We start from the raw sequence: 14,391 nt of genomic DNA on the forward strand, positions 1-14,391 counted from the left end.
CCTGATTTTCTAGCATGCATCCTAACAACAACAACATCATCCGGTAATGAACAGATAACGGGTTAACATCTATATCAAAACCGATTCACATGGACTTTATATCATCTTACAAATGTGGTCGATTAACCAATCATCACATCATTAGCTTATCATGCAATCAATCCGAAACAATACATCATAGCCATTATACATATCCGATTCACAACTATATCATTCATACCCACCGTATCATGGCAAACATAACATCATTTAATCACAACATCTTAGAATACTAACCGGTTAAGAGAGTGATCCGAAACACAAGGATCCTTGATCAAAAACGAAAGGGGAATGCTTGCCGTCGGCTTCAAGAGAGAATGAAAGAAAGCTAGGGTTTGTGACTTGTGTGAGTTTTGGTGAAGTGTGAGGTGGTTACAACACCTCATGTGTTATGCGCATAAAGTGAGTGGGCCGAACCCCTCAATGGGCCGCCCTTATGGGTTTCGGTTACGAAGTATACGGCCCAAATGGCTTGTGTGATCGGGGATGGTTGTGCGATTCGGTTTGTGTAACAAATATACAGTCACATAGCGTATAACAACCTAACATTCATTATCATAATAGTTCACATAAGTACGTATCGTTACACAAAGTAGGTTCGAATTACGAGTTGTCACATGTTTATTCTATATTACCCCATATTGTCATGTGTTTTATGTGAGTCACAACACTATTTTGACCCCGGGTGATCTTGTCGGCTAGACTGATCAGTCACCGTCACCTCTTGTCCCGTTAATTTGGGTTTATCCCTTCACTATATTCGGAGTTATGTGAGTTTATGATTTTCTATCCCGTATCTCACGCTACAACCTAATTATATTCTATATCACTTTTCATGACCATGATTGCATCGCATCACGTCGTGTTTAAGTTCTTATAAACTTTTCATCATCAAAACCTTCTTTCTAATGTATCGTTTTGCACCTATCGGTGTTAAGACCTACATCCTTTATTATTAACCATTTTCTATTTTGTCTCATAATGTGCATATTTGTTAAACGCTGTTTTTCACTGAAATTGAATTCTTTATACAATCACACCTATCAATGTGATCGTTGTTCTTCCTCATAAGGATTTTTATTAATTACATGTTACTTGGATCCCGTATCCAAGTTTCTAATCCACATTTATTGATACTTTATTAAGTTTCCGGGTTCGAGTGTACGCGCACCCCTTCCCATGGCAATATTTATCATGACTATTTTTCCCTTGGTTCCGCATACTCACTATTGTTTATTTTCTTATACACACACACACACACACATATATATATATATATTGCCTTTATATAATTTTCCTCATTTCACTACTCATATATGCCCATATGCAACTATCATTCGCATTCATATTAATTAAAATTCGTGTTAAAAATTGAATTTACAAGAGACATACCCGAAACGGCATCAGGTTCTATCTTGACTTCGGTTGCAGTTAATTGGAAAGATCTGGCCCATGCCTTTTGTGCTTCCATCTGCACATCCTTCTCATTCAACTCCGGGCACTCAAATTTCCTGTGACCCGGTTGGTAGCAATTGTAACAAACCGAAACCTTCCCTGGGCAGAGCGAAGCCGTATGCCTTGTCTTTCCGCATATGGGACACGGTTTATCCTTAAAGCGACACTCGCCTTTATGCCCCTTTCCACATACCTTACAGCTCGGCGATCCGCCCTTCATATCCGGCTCCTTTGCCGATTCAGTTGTTCGTGCCTGCTTTGTAGGGCTTGGGTTCACATCCTGCGCCCTTCGTTCGCCCCTCTCTACTTGTTTCTTCAATTCAATCTCCCGCTCCCGGGCGGTGTTAATGATTTCAGTGAGGGTCTCGTACTTCGAAGGAGTCATAAACTCCCAATATTCGGCACTTAACGTATTATAATAATAATATATTTTCTGCTCCTCATTCGTCACAAGTTCATCACAAAACCTTAATTTATCGAGAAAGATGCCCGTAATCTTGTCTATTGATTCACCCTTTTGTCTCAACTGGATGAATTCTTCCTTGATTTTGTTGATGACCGCCTTGGGACTGTGATGTTTAAGGAATGGTACCTTAAACTCATCCCATGTCATGGACCTTGCCGCGTCGGCTCCAATCTCTTTCTTTTTGTTATCCCACCAGTCTTTGGCTTGACCTCTCAACTGACCCGTACCGTAAGCTACAAAATCACTTACGTCACAGTGGGTCCTTTCAAACACTCCTTCAATATCACTTAGCCATCTTTGGCATATTATCGGGTCAACTTCCCCGTTGTAACTTGGCGGTTTACACGCCATAAACTCCTTATATGAACAACCCTTACGTTCTCTAGATTTTTCTTTCACAAGGTTGACATTGTCTTCCAACCTTTTAACCCGTTCCTCAACTAACAAAAGCACTGTATTCTGGATTTTGTCTATAAAACCGGATAGACTATTCTCGATTGCCTTTCCTACCTCTTCGACAATCACCTCTGTCATTTGCTCGGTGACTATCGGCACCGCATCATTATTACCCTTTTCCGTCATCTCGAAACTGAAATGTTTATACCAATTGTTAATCACTTCATTTATAATATATTTTATTCGCTTCGGTTTAGCCAAGTTCATAACTTGCTTTAACCGTTCTCATTTAGTGCACTTTCCGGGTTTGAGTGTGTTAACACGCTCTTCCCGTGCACGTCAATTCACATCTCTTTTGTAACATATAATTAAATCTACTAAAATAACTAATTCTTACCGGATGATCGATCAAGCTTGAACCGAACACTTTGTTGACAACCTTCAGCTCTGATTACCAACTTGTAACACTCCGTTTGTTTTTATAATAGTTTATCATAAACTAAGCATTTATAAACCAAAACTTTGATTTACATATCAAACATAAAGAAATTTTCATCGAGTTAACAATTTAGATAAGTACTACTAGTTTAACAACCCCAAAACAAGTATTTAAGTGTTAACTACATAGACATTGTTTTAGACATAATTAAGTAATCGCGGAAGCTTCAAAATATCGTTTTCGGTTCTTGGAATTGTGCTTGATCGCCATCCGGATTAAGTCCATCATCACCTACGGTCAAAACCACATAAACGATTAGTTTTGACACCTTAGAATCAATTATAAACAAGTTCCATGGTTAAAAATGAGAAACAAACAAAGATTTCAGCGGATTGAGGCGGTCGCGCCCAGCGACCGAGTTGGCATAATCCGTCGCGACCCGCCATGGCCGTCGCGTCACGCGACGGTGATGGTGTTTCGCCGTGGCGTGGCGCGAAGCCACATTTTGGGCAGTAAGTTCGTTGCTGGGTGCTGTATATCAGCCCAGCATCACTATTTCCCATTTACAAACTTTAAACTATCATAACCTTTTGACTCGAGCGTCCGTTTTAGCCGATTCTTTTCCTACGCGCCCGTAAATAAATTACGGACCCGTTTATCAACACAAATCACATAAAAATTCAGTTTACAAACAACTGGCCTATGATTCGGCTCTTTGTTTATTTGACCCATTCGTTTACAAGTCCTACAACTTGTTTTTGTTATCATCTCTTGTTTCAAGGATTTTACCCATTCCCGAGTTTTCAAACAATAGCGTTTCGCTCCCCTACCAAGAGTTGCTTACACCTTAACAACATGCATTGTCTACGAGGATTTTAACATGCTCCTTTTAACTATTTGACAAGCATAACTTCTAAATTTTTAATCCTCGTACAAAGGGTTTATTTGCAACAAGTTTAGCGTGTCCGCTTCCCGGATTACGCTTTAATTATGACCATTCATCGAGTGATAGGTCAATCGCTTCAACAATTACAACTCGACATTGTTTTGACCCGTTTGGATGTCGAATGGAGGCCACCATTTCAAAGACATACCAAACCCTACATCAAACACATGTTTTGACCCGTTTTATTTGTCTAAGGCACTTCGTCACTTCCGTGACTTAACGAGTTTTACTCTTTGGCTAAATTCTAATACAAAAAACTAGAACAAATAAATAACATAATGTAACGAAACCATAGGTCACGTACCTTTAAAGCACACCCTTCAAACGCGTATCACCTCCGACTTGTCCGCTTGACGATCCGGATTCTTTACCTAAAGATTTCTATTCACAACCAATTTAGAACTCTTTTATAATTAATAACGCACAATTCATTATGATATTCGAATCTGCATTTTTGTCGGATCTTTAACATTTTAATCCTCATTTAGGTGTTTTAACAAACACCTAGTGGTTCAGATTTTACATAATCAATACTAAGTTCATGTCTTGTTATTTCCATTGCTATCAACTTCAATTAAGCACATCAACACATAATTTTAACCTCAATATTCCAGAAATTTCTTCATAAATTCATATTTCACTAGAACAAGCATTATGATCCTAGTGTTCACCTAATTTCTACAAACCCATTGATCACCTACAATGGTGATTATAAACCCTACAAGTATGATGTAAGGTTTTTACAAGAAATCATCTAGGGTTTATCCCTAGACATCATATCACTTCTAATTTCATCTATACAACAATCATGCAGGCTCAAATTCAAAACTCAAGAGTTCATCTAAAATTTGAAGTAGAACCAAATATCAAATTTTTACATACCTTACGATCCCTTCGCCGAGGTGATCGCTAATACGTATTCAGTTTTTGATTTAGACTTGATTTAGGCTTCCAATTTGTGAGATTTTGTGAAACTTAGGGTTTAAAAAGAAACCCCCTGATCGCCCCTGTGTTCTTGTTCGACCAGACACACACGCATGTGTGTGTTTAGTGTGTTAATTGTTACTTTAAGCATTTAAGTTTCAATTTTTACAAGTTTGGTCCCCTAACTTTTATTTTGCTATAGTTTAGGTGTTTAACCTTATTTTAAGTTACTTCAAGACTCGTAACTAACTGGGTTATAAATTCCTAGTTAGTTGGTTCTTGTTTGATTAATACTTTATAATTCTAATATAAGGTTTTATATTTTCGGGGTGTTACATCCACTTAATAGAATCCGTGTTACTTACAAATCGCCACCGCGCCAATCTAGTCCATAGATTGTTTTGATTTGACGATCCATAAGCGTTCTCACCGTTCTCACACTTTCTACCGTTTCCTCTAAATCTAGACCCTATATATATATATATATATATATATATATATATATATATATATATATACATAGAGAGAGAGAGAGAGAGAGAGTGTAGAATACAACACCCCTAATCGTAAGTTACGTACGCAACAACTAGATGACGACACATGTCATTCTTTTATTATCATACCAAGGGAAAATCAGACAATTACCTTCAACACCAGAGGATTACGAGTTCGTTACACCACTATCTCAGTAATTTTCAATTGTATCAGTTTCAAATATTCAGAAATTTTAAAATTATCCATTGCGGTTAAAGCTCTGCAATTAGGTTTCAATTAATTTTGATTTTAGTGAATCCACAGACCAGTTCCAGACGAAATACAGAAGATGTTGAAATGGGAGATGATCATGATTCGATTAAAGAAGTTCGAAATCTAAACTCAAACAATTTCGAAACAGGGGATCCGTCCAGCAAGCATCTTTTACATGTTTTATGTTTTCCAACATGCGTGATTATTTTTTCTATAATATGCGTGATTAGCAAAACACATTATTACTAGATTTATATAACATGCTTCATTACGTAATTTTAACATGCGTGATTAGCAAAACACACTTATACTAGATTTATATAACATGCTTCATTACATAATTGTAACATGCTTCGTTACATAATTATAGCATGCGTGATTAGCAAAACACACTATTACTAGATTTATATAACATGTTTCCTTACATGACTATAACATGCGTGAATAGTAAAACACATTATTACTAGATTCATATAACTTGCTTCATTACATAATTATTAACATGCTTCATTACATAACTATATAACATGCTTCATTACATAATTATAGAACACGCTTCATTAATAACTATATAACATGCTTTATTGCATAATTATATAACATGCTTCATTACATTATTATATAACATGCTTCATTACATTATTATATAACATGCTTCATTACATAATTATAACATGCGTGATAAGCAAAACACATTATTACTGATTTATACAACATGCGTGATTAGAAAAACACATTATTACTAGATTTATATAACATGCTTCATTACATAATTATAACATGTGTGATTACAATGTCTACATGCAGTGCTGAAGTAGTATATGAGGTTCTATGGCAATGGAAGGTATGGCTTAATTGTGTGTAGAATCGGAAGTGAGAAGAATGTGTGTTGAATCGAAAGCAATAAATGAGATATTTTAGGGCTAGAATTTCGCTCCAATTTGGTATGCAGTTTCTGAATCTCGTGTGATAAATGAGAGAGTGAATTTGACAATTATGTCATTTTCTCCTAAATTTCTATCAGAATGCTTTCTTATTACGATCGTGCCACCACGTATAATCAAGTGAAGATTGTAGGTTGTGGTTGCTGCATACGCACCGTACGTTAACCGGCCTATATATTAAACAATACTTGCACAATTTATAAAAGTCTAGTTGTTTTTATACAAGTTTAACACCTTCTAATACTTGTTTAAAACCAAAAAAATTTAGAATTATTATTTTCCCACTAAGTTCATCAAAATTTTTACTAACTAGAATAATATTTGGTGCTTAGTAGTATCTAGGATCTTTCAAAATCGTTAAAGATCTAAAACGCATGCGAGTACCGGGCAATTCCAAACAAAAACAATAAAGTAGGGTCTTTTTGTGCTTTCACCTAAGTTCCACTTATAACCTATTATTCCATATCAAACCAAACATAGTGGACAATTCATGGACTTCTAAACACTAACCGAGTCGTCGCCAATGTTCGTTTTGGGTATAATATTGTTACACAATACAATAATTTTTCTAAATCCACCATTTGCAAATCCATTGCACTCTAGGGCTCTATTAACTTCAAATTGACTTTAATCACATATATATTAAGTCTAATTGTACCATCACAAAATAACGCATTTTAATTACCGTGCGGATAATGATCGGGAAAAATACGGGATGTCACATTCCAATCCTCCCTCCCAAATTTTTTGATGCTAAAATATTTGGCAAATATTTGGCTCTTCAGCCCTAGGCCCTGGTTGCATATTTATCTTATCAGGCAAGAAACTGTTGATGCCAAAAATGGGGAGAAGCCTGAAAACCCAGATATGATAGCCATAGTGTTATGTGAGCCGTAGCACAGGATACCCCACAACTTTCTTGGCGTACTGCAATCTTTTATTTCATTTCCGGTTTTTTTTTTTTTTTTTTTTGTGGTGATACCCTTAATCAAATGTTAGGATATCCTTGAATGTAATAGAAGAGGATAAGATGAAATAAAGTTTCAGAGAAAATGAAAATTTTCGGTTACATAAAGTTGCAGGTTACGGAGCATACTTTCTTGAAAATGGAAGAAGATGAACTCATAATAATTAATATTTAATATAATATTATGAGTATTGGGATATTAAATGAAAATGAACACTACTAAATCTGGAAAAGTCAAAAGTCACTTTTCAAAATATCCAATTAATGTTCAACCTTTTATTCAATTTACTATAAACATTTTTTTTGAAAAGTAATTTATTGTAAACATTACTTAATTGTTTTTTTACTTTGTTTATTTATTATTTTATAGTTTTACCTGCATAAAAGATTCCCTGATAATGATATGCATCAACATTTTTTATAAACTGTACGGTGGTTATTTTTTAAACTAATAAAAAGGTTAAAAGTGAAAATAATACTTGTAAAAAGATTAAAATAGTTCTTTTTAAATACATAATAATACTTGAAAAGATTAAAGTGGTTTTTTTAAATACGTGATTTAATAAATTATCTTTTTTGTTTAAATGTAAAGAAATATTATATAAACATGAAGAATATATAAATGTTTTATCTATTCTATGGATATACAAATAAGAAAAAATTTAAACTCCAGTCATAAAATTAAAGATAAAGATCTTAGACACGATTCGTAATATTATTTATTATAAACTAAATATTATTTATAAAACCTGTAAATACCATTTAAAGTTTTATAAAAAAAATATTTGATAATGTTCTCGTGTGTGTAGTACACGCATTAATAAAAAAAATGATAATCAACATATGCTTTAAATTGTAAAAAGAAGAATTTAAGGGCCTATTTTTACTAGCTGCACAGGGCCCTTGAATTCTCAGGGACGGGTCTAGGTAAAAAAGATTTGAGATACCCCTAAATAATATTTAGTTCTGCCACCGGATAGAAGGGCCATTGATTATGGTTGAAAAACAAAAAGAGCCCTTTGTTGGTGACATAGACCATGAAGAAAGAAGATCAAAATTCAAAAGAGATCAAAGAGGTCTAAGTGTTGCCTTGGTGAAAGATCAGATAGAAAGTTAAAGAGCGAGGAAAGAGAGATGTGAGGCAAGATATAAAAATAAATAAAATTGATAAAGTCGATATGAGGCCTCCAATAGTTATCCAAAAATCCAAAACTCTTGCAAAATTTGAAGCTAAAAAGAGACAAGTTCCTCAAACTCAACCAGCAGTTCAAACTCAAGAAAAATAAGAATGTTATAAAATGGTGGTTAACGTGTTAGCTGGTTTGGTCTTGTGACTGCCACAAAACATACAATTCGAAATTGCCCTGACTATCCATGAACACCCAAAAGTTTATTATTGGTGATTATCTAAGTAAAGGGATGAATCAGTATATAATGTAAAAGTTATTAATCTCTTTTTATTTTTAATTCACAAATAATTAAACCAATTGTTATAAATAGGACAGTTTAAAACCATACATGTTAAGGAAAAGCATCTTGAGACAACTTAATTTAAATGAGAAAATGAAAAAACTAACTAAAAAACACGCTGACGACCGCAAGGGCGTTTTTTATATTATACATGTGATAAAGTGCCTTTTAATATATATATATATATATATATATATATATATATATATATATATATATATATATATATATATATATATATATACTAGTCGTTTACCCGCGCGATGCGGCGGGAAACATATCACTTAAGTTGGTGAGTTTAGGACTATGTACGGGGCGGTTCGGTTTTGAGCCATAACCAAATCCAAATTTGCGATGCAACGGAAAACACAACATTTGTTAGTAATTCTAGTGTGCATGAGAATGTTCAGTTCAGTTGGGTCATAACTAAAATCTAAATTTTGTTGCCTTAAAGAATGGGTCGGATAGGCTACATGTCATTTATTTTTATTATGGGTGTGAATTTCTGACACGACTCGAAAATACGACATGAACTTAACACGAAATTCATGGGTTTAGGTTTAGTCTAAATGGGTTCGGGTCAGATTCAGGTTGAACTCATTTAACACCCCCTAGTTTTTATGCAGAAAGCTTTTATTCAAACCCGCGCGATGCAGCGGCGATTATAATTAACCATTCGGTTTGTGTTACGGCGGAAGCTGCATACCTGTTTTTTTTTCATGTGCATTAAATCCTTGTTATGAAGAATCGGATTTGAACATCAAATAAAAGTAAATGCGATAAACTATACTATTTTTTGCACAGTTAGTTCAAGGAAGTATGTACAAAACTTGGTTACTTATTATATGTAGATCGAGAGATTTTTGTTGGTCAATTATTGGTTTTGGTTCAACTATTGTGACTGTATGTGTCGTCTATTTATGTTATTTTGAGACGTTTTAATATTTGAAAGTCAACTATTTGGTCTTCTCTTCAAAATCATAGCAATTGGTGATTTCATTGATCTCTATCCATTTGTAATCATCAAGATGTTTGTGAGTGGCATTATTATATATTTGTTTCCAGATCCTAACCAAACAAGGATTATGCTCAGAAACTCATTTTTGCAAATGATCATGACAAAGACCACAAACATCAATGATTATATGGCAAGCATACGTAATTGCACATCCGGTAAATGTTTAGATGCTTCAAACACAGCTAGTGTTGATGTCATATCACCCCTCTTTTCAAATTCAAGTATGCAGTACCGAATGCTTCATTAGAGTACTTACAGAAATCAGCATACCTGCAACAGGAGGTAGCTTAAAATGAAGAACCAGAAGCATAACCAAATGAGTGCGGCAATAAAACAAAAAGAATCCCAGCCAGAGGGAAAATATATTGAAATTAATTCCTTGAAAAAAGATAAAACAAATGAAAATTAACGTTTATAATCATAGATCTGTATGGTTTTCCATTTGACTCTACTTGAGGTTCATTAATCGGTGAAAATTGCACCATGTTCCTCATGACAAAGCTCAGTGCTTGGTGTCTTTTCTGGCTGAAATAGATTTGATTCATAACAAAAAACAATGGTAATATTAATAATAATCACGGTGCTTGGTGTCTTTTCAGTGCTTGGTGTCTTTTCTAACAAAGCTCGTACCTTTAATTTGCTCATTCCACATGTTCCCAATAACAGAAAAGTTAGCCAGCCTGACCAACCAACCCATTTTGCCACCTCTAGACAATCTAATGAACCAGACAAATACAGAAACGTTAATGTAATGAGCTAAAATGATAGTTTAATTCAACAAACCATAATGAAAAAAGGCATCCATATAGCCGAAAAGTTTGTTATTGAAAGAAAGTTACCACAAACCTAGTGTCCATGTGGCTGATACTGGCAGTGACACCAGAAACGTTAACAGCATCATAAAGCGTGTTCGGCTAACGTTTAAACTTTTTGACTTAACGATGACTCCATCGACTCCGTTTGAGGACGCAGGCCCTTTAACTGCTTTCCGAGAAGATATATCGTTTCTTGACACTCTGCTAACTTCTCTGCAGCAGCTGCCAATTATCTCTCCTGCAAATATATTCATACAACGCGCATATATTAAAATAGTACTCTAGGTTATGGTTACGATGAGAGTTGAATGAGCATAGAGAAAGGGTACCCGTTTGGACCTGTAATCCAACGCGCCCTTTAGAAAAATACGAAAAAAAATATAACTAACCTGTAGAGAATCCTGTCATTTTGTTACAAATGGTAAAAGCGACATCAAAGTAAGCTACAAGAGCATGAATGTAATCATCACGCTCGGCCACAAGCTTGAAAGGCGCTGTAAACGATGCATCCCCAGACGTCATCTCGGATATATTCATGCTCTGTAGGATTTCAAACGTCATAAATTAGATCCATTCACGTATAAACAGCTCGATTTGACTTATGTACTTGTGTATATACATGATATATATATATATATATATATATATATATATATATATATATATATATATATATATATATATATATCCGAGACTCACCTTAAGTAACTAAGAATTTGTAACGATCTGATTCTGGTCAACTGTGTCAACAAGAGGTTCCATCATCGATTGCTTCCTGATGCAGCACATGTCAAAGCCATACACATTTTTCCAAACTGTGACAGTAGCTAACAAAATTCAGTTAAGTTGAAAAACATTTGTATATATGTTCAAACAACATAAGATTACGTCAGTAGTTGCGTACATTTAATCTTGTCCTCTTTGTATTCGGCGTCCTCTATTGCTGTCAGATGAAGTGTTGCATTATCAGGTAGCACGATTCCATCGCTAACCTATGGGAAACAAAGATTGTGAAAAAAAAGCAAAAGAATTAAAAACTAAAAAAAGAGTAAAATGCCATTTTGATCCCTGGGGTTTGGCCAGTTTTGCAACCTTCATCTAAAGGTTTGTTTTTTCACATCTGGATCCAAAGGGTTTGAAATCTTGCCATTTTCATCTGACTCGTTAAATCTTATCCATTTTCTCCGTTAACTCGTTATGTCAAGGGTATTTCCATATTTTTGGTTAACTTAAAGGGCAATTAGGTCATTTTCACTTTATGTACAAGCATTTAGCATAATGTACAAGTATTCAAAAGACCGAATTGCTCTTTAAGTTAACAAAAAGACAAAAACACCCCTGACTTAACTTAGAAAAATGGATGGAGATAACGAGCCGGATGAAAATGCCTTTGGACGAAAGTCGCAAAACTGGCCAAACCTCATGGACGAAAATGACATTTTATTCCTAAAAAAATTACCAAATTAAAAAACCAAAAGAATAAATGAAACTTACCAGCCACTTATCACGAGCATATAAAACTGTATTCAACATATTCTCATATAACAGAAAATAACCCATCCATTCCAAAATAATAACATCCACTTGTGGAACTGGAAGGTCGATTTCTTCAACCTTTCCCTTCGAAACAGTTATAACCGCGACATTAAAGCGCAAAAATGAGAAATCAGTTGACTTGTCAAACCAAGATTTTAAAAAATGTAAGACCTTCAATTTTAAAGATGCTAATTACCATTTGAAAAACGGTTCGCCTTAACAATCTCTGGTGCCATGTCAGCCATCTGTGAGCACTCAATCTACAAACACGTAGCGTAACATATTAGTGTTTACTATATAGGTCAAATTAACAACAAAAAAAAAAAAAAACATTTAAGTGTTATCTGAATCATATGACAGCGAGAAAAAGATACATACAGCATAAACATGTTTTGCCCCAGCTTTTGCACAGAAGAGGGATAATATTCCGGTCCTGGCACCAACGTCAAGAACAATCTTTTCTTTGAATAAAAATTTGTTCTTGTAGATGACGTTTAGATAAGTCTTGGTTCTCACCACATCCTTCAGCATTTCCTTCAGATCAAAAGATGCATATTCGTTGACCGTGTTGACACGGAAAACAAAACCTAACCAGAATAATACAAACATCTAGTCAAACCACGTACTGTTGCAAATAATCAATACACTTTAATTAGCTTTTCAACTGATTAACCTGCTTCAACTCATTTGAGGTGTAACAATTTTACACAATTTTTTATTTTACCAATTTGATTAATGACCGAAAATAGCCCCAAAGAATGTCATATTACCTCTCCAGGGCAAGCTTTTTCAGTTGACCTTGATTGCTTTCTTTGATTAATGACCAAAAATAACCCCAAAGAATGTCATATATTACCAATTTCATTAATGACCGAAAATAGCCCCAAAGAATGTCATATTACCTCTTCAGGGCAAGCTTTTTCAGTTGACCTTAATTGCTTTCTTTGTCCATCAACCATTTGTTTCTTAACTTCATAATTCATTGCAAGCCTGCAAGCAACAAAGATTATTTGAAAGATTAAAGAAGGAAAGAAAAGAAACAAAACTGATAAACAATTCTTGACAAGAAAATCCAGATCCAGGTCTTTACTCACAAAAACATTAATGACTTGACAAAGTACGTACCTTTTAGTCTCAAACCATTAATCAACACTTTGATCCAAGTCAAATCTGGAGCACAATCAGAGTAAAACTAACAAAAATACATCCAACGAATAAAAATTAGGTCAAAGTACAAACATTAAAAAGAAAAAGACTGAACAAGTTAATGAGCATCTCAAAAAGTTCAGATTTGATTTTATTACTTGAAAAGAAACCAAGTGGCAGCTGCTTTCAAACTTGCACCAGAATTTCATCAGATTTCTCCATAGGTTCTTCTTATGGAAGCTTCGTTACACCCAAATGAAGAAGAGCGACGAACAGAGATCTGGTGAACACATGTTTAATCATCAAAACTTCAAAGGAAATAACAACAATCAACAACAAATCTAACCTTATGTAATAAACATACCAGATCTAAAAGTTTCACCGTATTAGGGTTTGGGGACCGCAGATCTAAAAGTTTCAACAACAAATCTAACCTTAGGGTTGTCGAGTGGTCGGAATGGCCAACTTAACCAGACAACCACCATCAATAGCAGCCGAAGATAGCAAAATCTGAACCAATCTGGTGATATCTTCATCAAACGCTGTGTTTCTGAATCGCCGCTAGAGAGAGAAAGAGAGAGAGAGAGATGGAGACGGATAGGAATGAGATGAATATGTAAAACCCTAATTCGTGTGCGTGTTTTTTGTTTGACAAAAGGGTATTATTGGAAGGTGAGGTTTTGTTGTGCTTAAAAGACTTGTACATCATGCTTTACGAGTGTTTTAAGGAAATTTCAATGACCTTAAGAAGTCCTTTAGATATGTATATTATATATAGTATAGATATATATATAGGGGAAGGTTCATTTGAGAAGAAAATTTTATTGAGAAGAAAAAGAATAAAAGGGTATAATTGTAAAACATTAAATAGTTTTTTTCTCATCTCATTTATTATTATGTTCGACTAATTAATTAGTTATTAAGACTATAATCATCCACACTAAATATTTTTGCCTACACACATCAAAAGTTATCCTACACATTTTTGACATTTATCCTACACATATTGAAATTTATCCTACACAACTCGTAATTTATCCTACACGCTTCGGATTTATCCTACACTATAAATGAATTTTTATT

The 14,391-nt window shown here is 34.5% G+C and overlaps 1 protein-coding gene and 1 pseudogene across 1 annotated transcript; both read right to left on the reverse strand.

The window, feature by feature from the left end:
- Nucleotides 1-1,387: 1,387 nt before the first annotated feature.
- Nucleotides 1,388-2,542, reverse strand: LOC110865434. The gene has a single exon (XM_022114982.1). It carries the CDS (start codon nucleotides 2,540-2,542, stop codon nucleotides 1,388-1,390), a length of 1,155 nt encoding a protein of 384 aa, XP_021970674.1.
- A 7,245-nt stretch (nucleotides 2,543-9,787) lies between these two features.
- LOC110942753 lies at nucleotides 9,788-13,924 on the reverse strand (annotated as a pseudogene).
- Nucleotides 13,925-14,391: the final 467 nt, after the last annotated feature.

This window comes from Helianthus annuus, chromosome 1 (assembly GCF_002127325.2).
Source record: "Helianthus annuus cultivar XRQ/B chromosome 1, HanXRQr2.0-SUNRISE, whole genome shotgun sequence".
Taxonomy (NCBI): Eukaryota; Viridiplantae; Streptophyta; class Magnoliopsida; order Asterales; family Asteraceae; genus Helianthus; species Helianthus annuus.